Source organism: Plectropomus leopardus, chromosome 11 (genome assembly GCF_026936395.1).
Source record: "Plectropomus leopardus strain MGB_pleo_1.0 chromosome 11, ASM2693639v1, whole genome shotgun sequence".
Lineage (NCBI taxonomy): Eukaryota > Metazoa > Chordata > Actinopteri > Perciformes > Serranidae > Plectropomus > Plectropomus leopardus.
Window position 1 is genome coordinate 35,182 of NC_142186.1, and position 13,378 is coordinate 48,559.

At 39.2% G+C, this 13,378-nt stretch overlaps 1 protein-coding gene across 3 annotated transcripts in view; it reads left to right on the forward strand.

Moving 5' to 3' along the window:
* tcaim (T cell activation inhibitor, mitochondrial) overlaps nt 1-13,378 on the forward strand; it is a 38,143-nt gene continuing 24,765 nt past the window's right edge. For all 3 annotated transcript variants that reach the window (XR_015778070.1, XM_042490860.2, XM_042490867.2), the window contains exons 1-5: nt 1-122; nt 705-812; nt 2,710-2,842; nt 8,660-8,810; nt 8,890-9,145. Coding sequence is in view for 2 of the 3 variants with exons in the window: in XM_042490860.2 (XP_042346794.1) it covers nt 778-812; nt 2,710-2,842; nt 8,660-8,810; nt 8,890-9,145 (575 nt within the window). In the remaining variant the exon portion in view is untranslated. The remainder of the gene's footprint in view (nt 123-704; nt 813-2,709; nt 2,843-8,659; nt 8,811-8,889; nt 9,146-13,378) is intronic.

Sequence of the window (13,378 nt, forward strand, 5' to 3'; positions counted from 1 at the left end):
GAAGAAGAAGAGGAAGAAAGGAAGTGGAAACGAAAGCAGTAAAGCCAGTAAAGCTAGCAGTCCAACGGTGAGGGTACAGATGTATTGCACTGCTTGTTTTCAGTGCTCAGTTCAACAATCAGGTACTTGTAACGCATTTCGAACTCTTGATAGCAAGGCAGTAGGAACTGACTGCCAAAATTGCCACATTGCTAATACTTTCTATGCCAGCCGGAGACACTATCAGGAGCCATGTTACGTCCTTGTCACCGACTAACGCAAGGAGTCATATTACAAACAACGTTGAAGCTGTAACCCTAACTATCCTCTAACATAACGTCGACTTCTGTAAGGGATGGCCCTGTTGTTTTAGTTTGATTAGTAAAATAGTTGCGGTTAATTAGCCTTAATTTGACATTTGTTTTGATAAGTGCGTCATCCACAGCGCTAAGAGCAGCACGCATTGCTATGATGCTAACGCAACAGACAACTGCAACCCAAGGTTGGGATGCTGACTCCTTGGATACTTATTTTCGAAGATGTATTTATCAGTTGCTAACACTGAAGACCATAACAGATAAATGTTAAATTGATTTACGATGATGGTGCAGAATTATCTATTTTCTTCTGTTTGCCTTAAGTCGCTTTGAATGATTGTTTGCTACTGGAAGCTGTGATGTGCTGATTAGAAACGTTTTGTGACTCTGATGGAATTGTGTGCGTAGATATCAGGGCTGCTGATGGACTGGCTGCAGAGGCCATGGTCTAATAGTCATCTGTTGACAAGCAGCTTCGGCAATGTCTGCCAACTCCCTCCTGAGGTACACCATCAGGTAACACTGCTTTGAAATGTTCTATGACAGGACTATGTGAATGTTATTGGCTTTAGCTTTGCCAGCTTCAGCTTTCAGCTCAAGAATAGAGCAGGCTGTCATGATTGTGGTAATCAAGTGTTGATGCAAGATAGAAGGTCATGCCATAAAGGATTCATACAGGTCTATAGCAAATTTTATGGTAATACATCTAATACTTGTGGTGGAGTGTTGGGCAGACAAAATAACTGTCAATTTTTTTTAACTTAATAGCCAATCAGATGGCATATCATCACCATGTAAAGGATAATAGCAATAATAATAATAATAATAAAAATAATCATAGAACTTATATAGTGCTTTTCAAAGTTCTCTGAAAATATGAACACTTGCAATCATCATGATTTTGCAATGAAAAATGAATATAAAACTAAGCATCGGGGAATAGAATCTAGATTTTTGTTGCAGCAGAGGAGTCTCCAAATCCCTGTGAGCCTGTTTAGACCTGGTGTGTTAACATGTGTTTTGTTGAGCCAAGTGCAAGTGGACAGCTGACATATCGCAGTTCATACCTGTGCCTATTGTGTGTCTCCAGATGACCACTTGTGTGCAGATTTCATCAATGCCCTGCACATAGTTATTACACCCACATTTTTACTAGCTGCCCTGTTGAATGTTTGCTACTTACGTTAGCTGTTGTGTCAGTACAGCTGGCGATATCACTGTCAGCAGAAATAAACATGTCTCCTCCTTCCATAGGGCCAAACGAGGGATGGTTACAGAACACTTTAGTGGTTTTGACAAAAACTGGATAGGTTACAGAGCCTTAATGCGCTGTCACCATAATAACCACTGCTTCCTGCACTGATGATGAAGACGCATCAGGACAGTGTTAGCATTTATCCTACAAAAGACAAGAGGTCAGATGCACCCCCAACCACAATAGCAAGTGGTTTGAGTGATTGGATCGGACATGTGTCTTGGTGGCTGCTTACTATAATCTATGTAGGGCTATCCAGTTGTGATCAGGTCACCCAAGACGCATGTTGATGCCAGGTCTAAGCTGGGTTTAAGTGTCCTTAGCAGCTAGAATGGACAGTCAAGACCAGTCTGCTACTGAGGTTAACACACTGGTATTTCTATGATCAGCAACTACAGTATATAAACTCTATGGATGTTCACTGGTTTGATCAAGGTTTGTTTTATCCAGAGACAATCCCCCCACCTAGCTCCTCAAGTTCTGCTACCACCACTGAAAAAAAGTCCTGTATTCACCTTCGTTTCTTATAATGAAATACAGTTGATGGATTTTTACAGTCAAGGAGATTATTTATTAAACATTTGTGCCAAGATGATGCATTTATTGACAGTGCAATTGGATCATGCCAGCTTGGATACAGTGATCTTTGACTTAAAACAAATGTGGGCCAGGGGCATCAGGGGCATTAGGTCCCCCCACCCGGCCCTACTTCCTGCTCCTCTACTTTCCCCACCCTAGCTCAGACCGCACCAGTCTTTAATCTCAGTCTTTATTGTGGTCTCAATGACACATCTGTGATGTAACATTTTGTGGACTGTGTTTTGCATGGTTTTGTATCTTTTGGTGATAAAACCTGTCCACAGACAATAATAATAATAATAATAATAATAATAATAATAATAACAATAATAACAATAATAATAATACATTTGAAATCCTTCAGGTTTGAAACTGTTCACCAACATTGGGCTCAAGATTTGCAATACGCAATTGCACTTGGCTGAAAAACAAACAAGCAAGCTAATTAAACATTAAATATGTCAATATCCCCCCACAGGAATGAGTATGTTTCACTATCACCATACTTAATCCCTGTCATCTCCACAAAATGGAATAAAACTGTTAAATTAGTTAACTTTCATATCTTCTTCTCTGCAGGCTGAAGAGGAAACATGTGGCTGCATGTGTGGTTCAGCAGAGAGCTCTGTCAGGGGCAGATGCTGTTAATGCACTCAGACCGTTTTATTTTGCTGTACATCCTGACTTCTTTGGTCAATATCCCAGGGAACGGGTATGTCTTGTGTATTTCATGAATTGCTCAGTAGAATAGAATATGTTGTAAATAAAACTGAGGACTGATGACTTGTGGTTGGGCTGACATGAGGTGTTTTAATGTGTTCAGATTGTCAGTAGTAGGGATGTCCCGGAAGGATTGTCATCAGGTCTGATCAACACATTTTTCATTTGATCAGGATTGGTTATTTTAAACACCCACCCGATCCTTTGTTTATGTCAGTTGTCACAGAGTTGTCATCGATGGAGACCACAATTTGTTTATTGTAATGCTGTGACTCCAATAGTTAGAGACTGATTTTTTTTCATGTTCAGCTAATGCTGCTACACCATTTTAAGTTGAATTTAAATTTTTGTTCATTTTTAGTGAACTAGTTTTACAATAATTTTGTAATAAGTGGAATTGTGACCGAGTGTCATGTATTGTGATTGGGAATGTATAAGTTCAGCTAAAATAGTACTTTGAAGTGGAATTGTGATTAAACCACCAGTGGTTCCATTATGCTCATTTTTGGAACACATACATATTTTGGGGGTTTAATAGAATAGGTTTACATGCTTTAATGTTCAAAAAACACATAATATATCTCATACTGCCCTCTACTGCAACACCTCTGTCTGAAACAGTCTGTCTGAGCTTATGTCCCGCCTTCCGAGAAACCCAGTTTGCTCTGATAGGTCAGCTAGCTCTCTCAATGCACATTGTGTTCTATTTGTTAGATTGATGTCACTAAGTTACGGAAGTAAAGACTAAAACTCAAAGGAGCTGTTTCATGCAGCTTAGGAGCAGTGTCTTTTGAGGGAGGGAGAGCTCCCTTTGGCTTGGACATTGGTCTGTATTACTTAGTAGGGATGTAATGATCCATTAAGCTGGATCAATATATCAATTCAAAGAGCAGTGATCGCCTATTATCGATGCTAAGTCTAAACATCAATCTATATCATCCTCTTTCAGATCCACATTTTTTTCAAATTCTTTGTCACAGTCATACAGCTTCAGGCAGGTAATGGCAAGCAGACAAGAGAAAGATGATGACAGTAACGTTATTTACTCTGGAATAAATCATCAATATGGAAATATTTTGTTTTCAGAGAAACTGCGAGTCATCAGAGCACATGTCATGTGTAAACTAAAGTCAAGTCAAGTCAATTTTATTTATAGAGCCCATTATCACAAAACATGGTTTGCCTCAGAGGGCTTTACAGTGTACGACATCCCTACACCCTTAGATCCTCGCATCACCCACGGAAAAACTCCCGAAAAAGAACCCCTGTAACGGGTAAAAAAGGGAGAAACCTCAGGAACAGCGGCAGAGGGATCCCTCTTCCAGGACGGACAGACGTACAATAGATTGATAAGGAACTCAGAAACATCACGTCACGTCTCTGTGAGGGCATCACACTTTGCTAACATAATCTAGCAACATTAGCTGCTCAGTTTAAAAAAATGTTGTGCTGAAATTCATCTGCGTTGTTCTGTCGGGAGATGTGGTGACACAAACCAGTGGTGAGTAATAGAAAGCATTAGTAATACATGTAAATTGATTTAAGTTATGAGTACAAGAAAAGTCGTCTAGCCGTTAAGCTAATTTATGTTGATGTAAAATGCTGTAGGCTTATGCTAATCACCTTAGCATGTTATGTATGTGGGGGAAATATGACTCACAAAAGAGAGTTGTTTTGTCTTTGACCTCCACAGTTAGTGGGCTGAATTTTTTAGTTTTGTTAGGTGATCTTGTTTGTAGCCCATGTTTTATGGACGCTAGAAGTTTGTCTCCAGGGCATTAAGTCAGATATTCCTGATGGAAAAAGATCATGGTCTGAGGTAAAATGAAAACATTTTCTTCCAGAACAGGGTTTTCTGACAAAAAGGACCAGTTTTAATTATTTACAATTATTGAGATGTTTTTATCTCTTTTGGCAAAGACAGAAATGTCAGCTTCCTCTGTAACCAACTGTGTTAAATGGGCAGATAATATTTGCTCAAATCTAACGCAGTCCCCTAATTCAAATCGAATTAAAATCGTTTCGAGGCAGATTTTTTGATAGCGGCAAATATCGAATTGTTGCCCAAAGAAACAATGTAATATTGTTTTGTGATAAAACCAGTGATTTACACCCCTATTACTTAAGAGACCCTTTACAACCACAGAAATGCTATACGAAACAATAAAGAAAATGGAAAAATCCAAAAAGCAAAATAGGTCCCCTTTAAAATGATGTGTATTTTTATTAGAATGCTACACTCTGAAGACACATTTAAGTTTAATTACTTCATTATTTTGTGAAGTAATTTTTCATTAAACAAATGCTGGACTAGTGGATGTAAGAGCAATTTCTTGACACGTCAGTTTACTCGGTGTATCATATTAAAAAATGCTGCACTAAGTAAATTTAAGAGCATTGTCCTAAAGCATTTTAGTTTTTTAATTTGGTATATCATATTAAAAAATATGCTGCACTAAATAAATTTGAGAGCACTGTCCTAAAAAAACATACTGTTTTTACTTGGTATTTTGCACTGTCCAGCATATACACTGGATTGATTTAATAACTTTAAAGCACAATGTTTAAAGTTCACTGTGTTTGATAACCTAAAAGTACACTGTGCAGCTATGTTATCATTATTCATGCACAAGTATCGGATCAGGACTCAGTATCGGCAGTTTCTCATTTACACAAAAGGGAATGATGTTGTTACTTGGTCGTAGGCACGAGGCTGCAGATAGCCGTGATAATATACAATTACAAGATTACGACCTCGAGTGTGATATTGCTTTTTATACAACAGTTATACAAGCGTCATTTATTGGTAAACAGTAATAAGTGACACAGTGCCAGCTATAGCCATGTTGGTGCCCATAGGTGAGCCCCCACCCACTGCTCCTGTCGATCACAAGAAGTAACAAGGATTAACTGGGACATTAAGTAATAATACTATTTCTGACAACATTGCAGTGTATCAGAGACACCGGGATTTAGGCTGTAAAAGTCTATTGTTTCATTCTACTTAATGTAAAGCAGCACTATACAAATTTACTTTATTTAATTTGACTAAGACCTGCATTTAGTTTGTAACAAGATTAACAGTAATATTTAAGAAATATCACACGAGAGGGAGTGATGTTGTGCTCGTATATCACCACGGCTGTGATTCGGTCGTAGGCAGGAGGCCACAGGCTGAGTGCTGAAGTGAACGGCGGGATACTAAAACGCGTCCGTCACAGCTGCACCCTCCTAGGTATCCTCATAACTTTTAGTAACATATCCCACTTTTAAAACATATCCCACTTTCACTCTTACACTAATTAATGGATTGTGAACAGCCGTGACGTGGAGTGATACATGCAGAGTTAAAAGTTAACAGTCCTAGTGATGTTGTACTCCTATATCACCACTCATGGAATGCCTCACGACCAATCAGATTGCTTGGTCAGAACTAATTGTTGTATAATCAGTAATAACAACAACAATGATAACAGCAGTTCCTCAGAGACCACAAATAATTGGCTGAATTTACACACTTCAGAGAGATGGCATATTAAAAGGCCCTGCTCCAGCAGCTGCTGGGAGCTTCTGCAAAAGTCACCAGAGTACATCTGGACAGTTATAGAGTACACTAGCCTATTACTGCACAGGCAAAAACATGTACCTGCAGCAGACAGTGTAGGACAAACAACTGCTGCAGTTTTTTCTTAGTTGTAATTAGTCATTAATAAAATAAAAGAGGATGCACCACAATTAAACAGTAACACATGCCCATCAATTTGAGTAATTTTTTGTCCATATTGGACAGCTAATTTCAGCACAGTGTCTAACATACTTACTGGGTAGAAGGAGCAGCACTAAGCAGCCAGTAGCAGCAGCAGCAGCAGCAATGAACTGTATAAACTACTGGCTTGACATTCAAATTATTCATAAACATCCCCCAATTCTTCGCAGCTAATCATAGTATCATTATCTAGCTTTGCTTGATTTTAACTGAGATAGCTTGTACAAATGAAACGTCTTCATACAAAACTGACTTTTTTATATTATAAAAGAAGACATACCTCTATATTTGGATGTCTTTTCCTCCTCTATTCTTAGTTTTCTAAATTACACACCACACATTTTTCTATGAAAAAAAAAAAGTAAACATTGATAACTTATAACCTGCCAATTGACGTGTTGACAGGCTTCTATCCCACTCTTACCTGAGGTGTGCATCAGTAACTCATCCCTGGCTTTCACTTTCAACATGCAGTGCCGTCAGTGCAGGCTGGTCAGGGATAGGTCAATGGTGAGAAACAACAGGGACACTGAGTTTATTATTATTTCTTTCTTTTTGTGTTCATTTGTTATTTTCAAGTCAGAACATGAGGAAAGGGCACAGCAAATTATTATCTTCTTTTTTTCTCTCTCTGAGCGCAACCAGTGGCGCCCCTTAAGCGTGTAGCACTCTAGGCAATCACCTATGTATGTTAGACTGTGTGTGAGGATCCTATGTGGCAGCAACCGCCCCAGGGCGTCGGGTCAGGACACTTTTTATGTTCAGGTGTGCTTTAAGGAGAGGCAGAGTCCATAATAAAGTTCAACTGTTTATCTGAATTTTGAGGATGTACAGTATCTTGTGCAGAGTGGTTTACAGTGCGTGGTTTCTGAAACACAATCACAACAATACAGATTGATTAGAATTAAAATACAACTTAAATACAAAATACACTTGAGCTACGTATTCTAGCTAGATAACAACTGAAATGCAGCTACTGCAGATTAGCAATGATTTCAGATCAACTAATGAAATTAAATGAATGAGAAGGAATAAGCATGAATCAGCAGTACTCCACATTCTTAGATACAAATTAGAAGGCCGTACTTTTACTGATCAATTAACATTCACCATGAGATATTTAACCAACAGAGATTAGCAATACAGCAACATAAACTTCACTGATAGATGCTAGTTTGCAGTTAGCTCCGCTTAATTAGCTGTCAGCTATTTATGCAATTTAAACATTCACAACAGAGAAAAACGACTCTTTAACGACCTAAATACACTCTTAATAACTCTAACAGAGTGCAACGTAAAGTAAAACATCACCATTCACAGTTCAATGGACGCAGGCACGGCAGATAATTCAGATGATCGTCACTCTGCACCGAGCGGTCTGTGTATGGTGCGTTCAATGACTTCACAGCTGTGGTAATTTACAGTTGCGGCAACAATAACAAGGAAAAAGGGCATGCACAGAGATAACCTTTTGTACAACCTATGTCGCCTATGCCAAGAGCCAGCCCTTCATCACTTTATCTTTACTAGAGTCTTTTAGTGCTGATTCTAATGTGTTTAAGCAACTACGTAAAGTAAGGCTCTCTGTGTTTTCAGTGAAATAACTCTCTTAATAAGACTGTCTAACAGACACTTTGGTGGCCTGTGCAATTCAGATGAGTTAGTCTGATCAGACAGTTTGTCGCTCCAGCATGTGCCCACTCCTCACTGTCTCCTGTCTTCTTTTCTCCTCCCTCAACCTGACTAACTGACAGCTACATGAACAGCACCAACTAGTTGTTTGAAGCTGTGCTTACACTGCACTGTAAACATATCCCACTTTTAAAACATATTCCACTTTCATTCTTACACTAATTAACAGGTTTTGAACAGGAGTGAAGCTGAGTGATACATGCAGAGTTAAAAGTTAACAGTCCCAGTGAGGTTGTACTCCTATATCAGCACTCATGGAATGCCTCTTGACCAATCAAAATGCTCGGTCGGGACTAACTGTTGTACAACATTATACAAAGAGTGTGTAACATTTCATGTTGTGTTTTACAGGAAGTGAATGAGAATTCATTAAAGAGGCTAAATGGCTATCTGGAAAACCTGCAGAGGGCTGGCTCACGCTCACTTCAGCCAATGAAGCTCACCTTTTATGTCAGGGACACAAAGGATGGCAGTGATGTGCAGCCAGACCTTCTCGCCTCAGGTATGTACTCCAATAGTATTGCTCATAATATCTGTGAGTTCTGTCTTTGCTAATTTAAAACCTCTCACTTGGTTGTCAGGGTTCCGGTCAGTGAGTTTCACCCTGCGCACAAACGATGTCTTAAGCACAGTGATGAATGTCTTGAAGTCCTGCAGCCTGTCCATAGAGCACATGAAAGGAGTGAAAGCAAGTTCAGAGGCATCCAAAAGTCCACCTGAGACGGGGCTGCCTTTCTACAGACCTATCAAATGGGATAAGAGCTACTACACCTTCACTGGGTTCAGAGACCCCGAGCAGGAGCTGCAGCAAGCCAGGAGAGTGGAGCCTACACTCATGTTAGTAACACTCAACCTCAGCTCTGTATCTCAACTCACAAATATAACTGCCATACATGTAGTTCATAAGAAAGGCATGGCTGTCTGGTACAGACTGAGATACCATAAACAATTTAGCTTCTTCTAAACCTCAAACTTTTGATAACACATTTGTCTTTAGATTAAACAACCAAGATACAACATGTGTCAGTGACCTTTAGGGATGTTGGTAGGTGGTTTTGGACCACCACTTTGGACAGAGCAAGGCTAATTGTTACCTCTGCTTCTGTTCTTTATGCTAAAATAGGGAAACCACCTCCTGACTCTAGCTGTGTAGAGCACACAGATGTGAAATTGACTTCCATTTTATTATTTTACCCTCTCAGAGACAATGAAAAAGCAAGTTTATCATAAAAGCAAAATATTCCTTTTGATGATGTCAAGCTATGCCAGAGAGGGGTATTTGGGAAGGAGAGCTTTAGTGAATACGTGAATTTTGGCCGGCATTCAGGCCTTTACAACCCTGATTCTAAAAAGTTTGGACACTTTGTAAAATGTACTGTATTTGCAAGTTCTTTTCGACCTATATTCAACTGATTGCAGTACAAAGACATGATGGTCAGTTTTCAAACTGATAACTTGTTTGATTTTTGTGAATATATGCTCATTGTGAATTTGATGTCTGCAGCACATTCCACATTTCCAGCTGTGTTAAATTACCTTTTATTCTAACAATGCTCAGAAAGCATTTGGGAACCGAGGACCCAAGTTGTCCTTAAAAAATGTTTGGAGTGTTAAGTTTTAAAGGTGGAATGCTTTTCCATTCTTGGTTGATATACGACTTCTGTTGCCCAACAGTTCAGGTTCTCCTTTATCTTATTTTACACTTCACAATGCATCAGATATGTTCAGTGTGACACGGCTCTTGGGTCTCATCTATAACAGTTAGGTATGCACAAAACGGGCTGTAAAAGGGGCAAACGCCACTTCCCACAAAAGTTGTGATCTATAAAAACAAACTTGGCTGGTATAATGTTCACACCTCTACGGAAACCCTGACCCACACATTTTAGATATGGCAAACTGGTAGTGCAGATGGTGAGGTAATGAACTGAAGCCAGACTGTAGAAATTAACTAGAAAATGCATTTCCTGCAGAACATGCGTGTGGATGCCAATAGCTGAAATCAGTTTTCAGAGCATGTTTGAAAATGCATAAATCTGTTGCTGAATATGCATAAATTTATTGCTGAATATGCATAAATTTATTGCTGAAAATGCAGAGATGTATGACAAATTGAAGTAAATATCTGAAAAACTGGCAGAAATGAAAGGCTGAACTGCTTTAGTGAAGAAGCTACAAATTGAACTGCAAGAATGTCATAGGAAGAAGTTTACGTCAACTGAAAAGATTAAAATAGTCAATGTTTAATATTTTAGGCATAAAATGTAGAAAATAAAATGAGAGGCATAAATGTCCTTGAAGAGCATAACATTTTGACATTAATAGGTTTCTGTAGCTTAAAGTAGGCAGAGGTAGCAGTTGACCGGAAAGTACAGGAGAAATAGTACTAGTAGTATTAGTAGCTTGAGTGTTCGCTGTAGAAGTAGTAGTTGTAGTTCTGGAAGTAGAGAAGGTAGCAGTACTTCTATCACTACAAGGAGCAGTACTTGAGGCAGACAAAGACAAAGATACTTAAGAGGCCATAAGGGCCAATTAAGGGCCCCATCCACCTGAAGGGCCACAAAGGCCAATCAATGGCTTACTTGTGGCCCCTCCTCCAGAGGTCTGCCAAGTGGACCATTAATTACTAACTGGTAAATTTAATTGGCCACAAGGGCCAAATAAGGGCCCATTCCACCTGAGGGGCCACAAGGGCCAATGCCGGTAATATAAAGGATCAGTTAACCTCTTCTCCCCTCTCTCCTCTCAGGTCAGCTCAAAGAAGGCAGTTGAATTAGATGGAAATGTACCTGTCAAACTACTCAATTTTACAGCCATACCTTTCACCAAACAGTCAAAACATTGCAACGGGAAGAGAAAAGAGGTTCTCCTGAACACGCACGTATCATTTTTGTCTGAAAAAAATTCTGATAAATTGCCCAAATCATTGCGTTAGAAACAGTCTCCTCTGCCATTTTCCAGTAATTTCTCATCTCAGTTTGTATTGGATTAAATGGGGAATTTTTTGGGTCTCCCTTATTTTTGAGGTTCCATGAGCCAGCTATGTTGGGTTGTCGGCTTTCAAACGTGCGTTAATCTGACCTCCACAAGTTTTTCTACGTTAGGATGTACAAATTGTGTACATTGACTGCTAGCTGTGGGAGTAGCTCCAATTTGTTCGGAAAAATTTTAGATTATTTTTCAGCTCCTTTACACTCTGCCGAGATCCTCTCCACTCTAGCCATGAACATTCCGTCTCCATTTGACTCCATTATAAATGCAGAAATCGTCTGAAAAGAGCATAAAACTTAAATCGCCAAAACTCAAAAACTGTACGAACTGCATGAGCATCCACACTAATAAAGAGAAGAACAAAAATAGTGTGGCTGCTTAAGCATCCACACTAAATAATTACACATATAATACAACTGTCACAAATTCAATTTTGCCTCACTTCACACATTACCTGTAGATCCTCTTTATCATAAACATTCAATCCAGCAGTCTTATTTGTGCTCATGAACTATAACTTTTACATAAGCACATTTCACTTGTTCATTTCAGTTTATTTCATCAGTGCCATCTCACTGTCACATGCCCCAGAGCACAGAGGAGACATCCGGACTGTGTATGGCGACACTTGTGGTCAGCTGTGAAGCAAAATGTGCACATCATCAAAAGCATGAAATAACTGTAAAACAGAGCATCAACAGTGTTCAATAATATCTTCTAATTCAGTTCATGTATCATAAAGTACAACTTCGGGGCACCCAGGGGCTTAGTTGGTTAAGAGGTTAACTCCTCGCTGCAGCACCCACAGGTTTGGTTCCAGCCTTGGCCCTTTGCTGCGTGGAATCCCCTCTCTCCCCTTCTCACTCTTCTACTGTCTTGTCCAATTAAAGGCTAAAAGCCCCAAAATAATAATCTTAAAACAACAAAACAAAGTAAAACTTTTATTTTTATTTATTTTTGTATTTAAAATTGCTGCAGTTAACAGGACTGTGCACAGTGAGTGCACTTGAGACACCTCCATTGCTGTCACAGACACTTTGCCCTCTCCAGTCACCTCAAAGGACCCATCTTCACCACCTGTACATATGGACTGCATGAATTAATAAACTCTGTAAATAAAGCCAGTCATCTCCATGCACTCCATATCCTCTTTATGAATTTTAATCATAATGCAGGCCAAGATTGTCATAACAAACTCAAATAAACAAATAAACTGTGTTCATTTATCAAACTTTCATTTTGAAAGTCAGGGATACCATTGATGTCTCAATCATTCTGGCAAGGCGTAAAAAAAAATCAATTTGATGCTGTAGTTGTCTGTAGCCACTGTAGTCTGTAGTTCTTTGCATTGATCATTTATGGTTGAATGTGGACATGTAGGAGGTGGGATATGATGCTGATCCACTTGCGGACAATTCCAAGTTGATATGGGATTTATAAAAGAAAACTGCAGATTAGCCGGCCTATGCCTTGTTTTATATATCTGAATATTTTCGGTGCATGCAGATTTTGGCTTGCCTGTAGGTATGCTTTAAGTATGAATGCCATGCTCTGTTTTATTTATGAGACCCGTGCAGATTGTGTCTCACTGTCTCACTGGGATAAGCAGGGACATCCCTGAAAAAGATGTCACCTAGATGGCAGCATATGTTGCTCCAAAACCTAAATGTACCTTTTCAACATTTATGGTGCCTTCACAGATGTGCAAGTTACCCATGATGCCATGGGCATGAACACACCCCCATACCATCAAAGATGGTAGCTTTTGACCTTTGAGTTGTTCACAATCTGGATGATTCTTTTCCTCTTTAGTCCGGAGGACACAACATCCATGGTTTCCAACAACAGTCTTTCACAAAGGGACCAATTTTGCTTGTGAATGACTGAGCCTTTTGAGGATAGAAGGTAGATTTACTAGTTATTTTTTAAAGTTTAAAAAGTGAAATTTCATTTGTCCTTGATCCTGCTGCATCTTCAGAGTTGAAGGATGAGTTGGTTAAAATCAGTAGCTACTATGAAAATTCCATCTGGGTCTTTGGGCATGTTGCTGCTTGTGGCATCATTCAATTACTGCAGTGC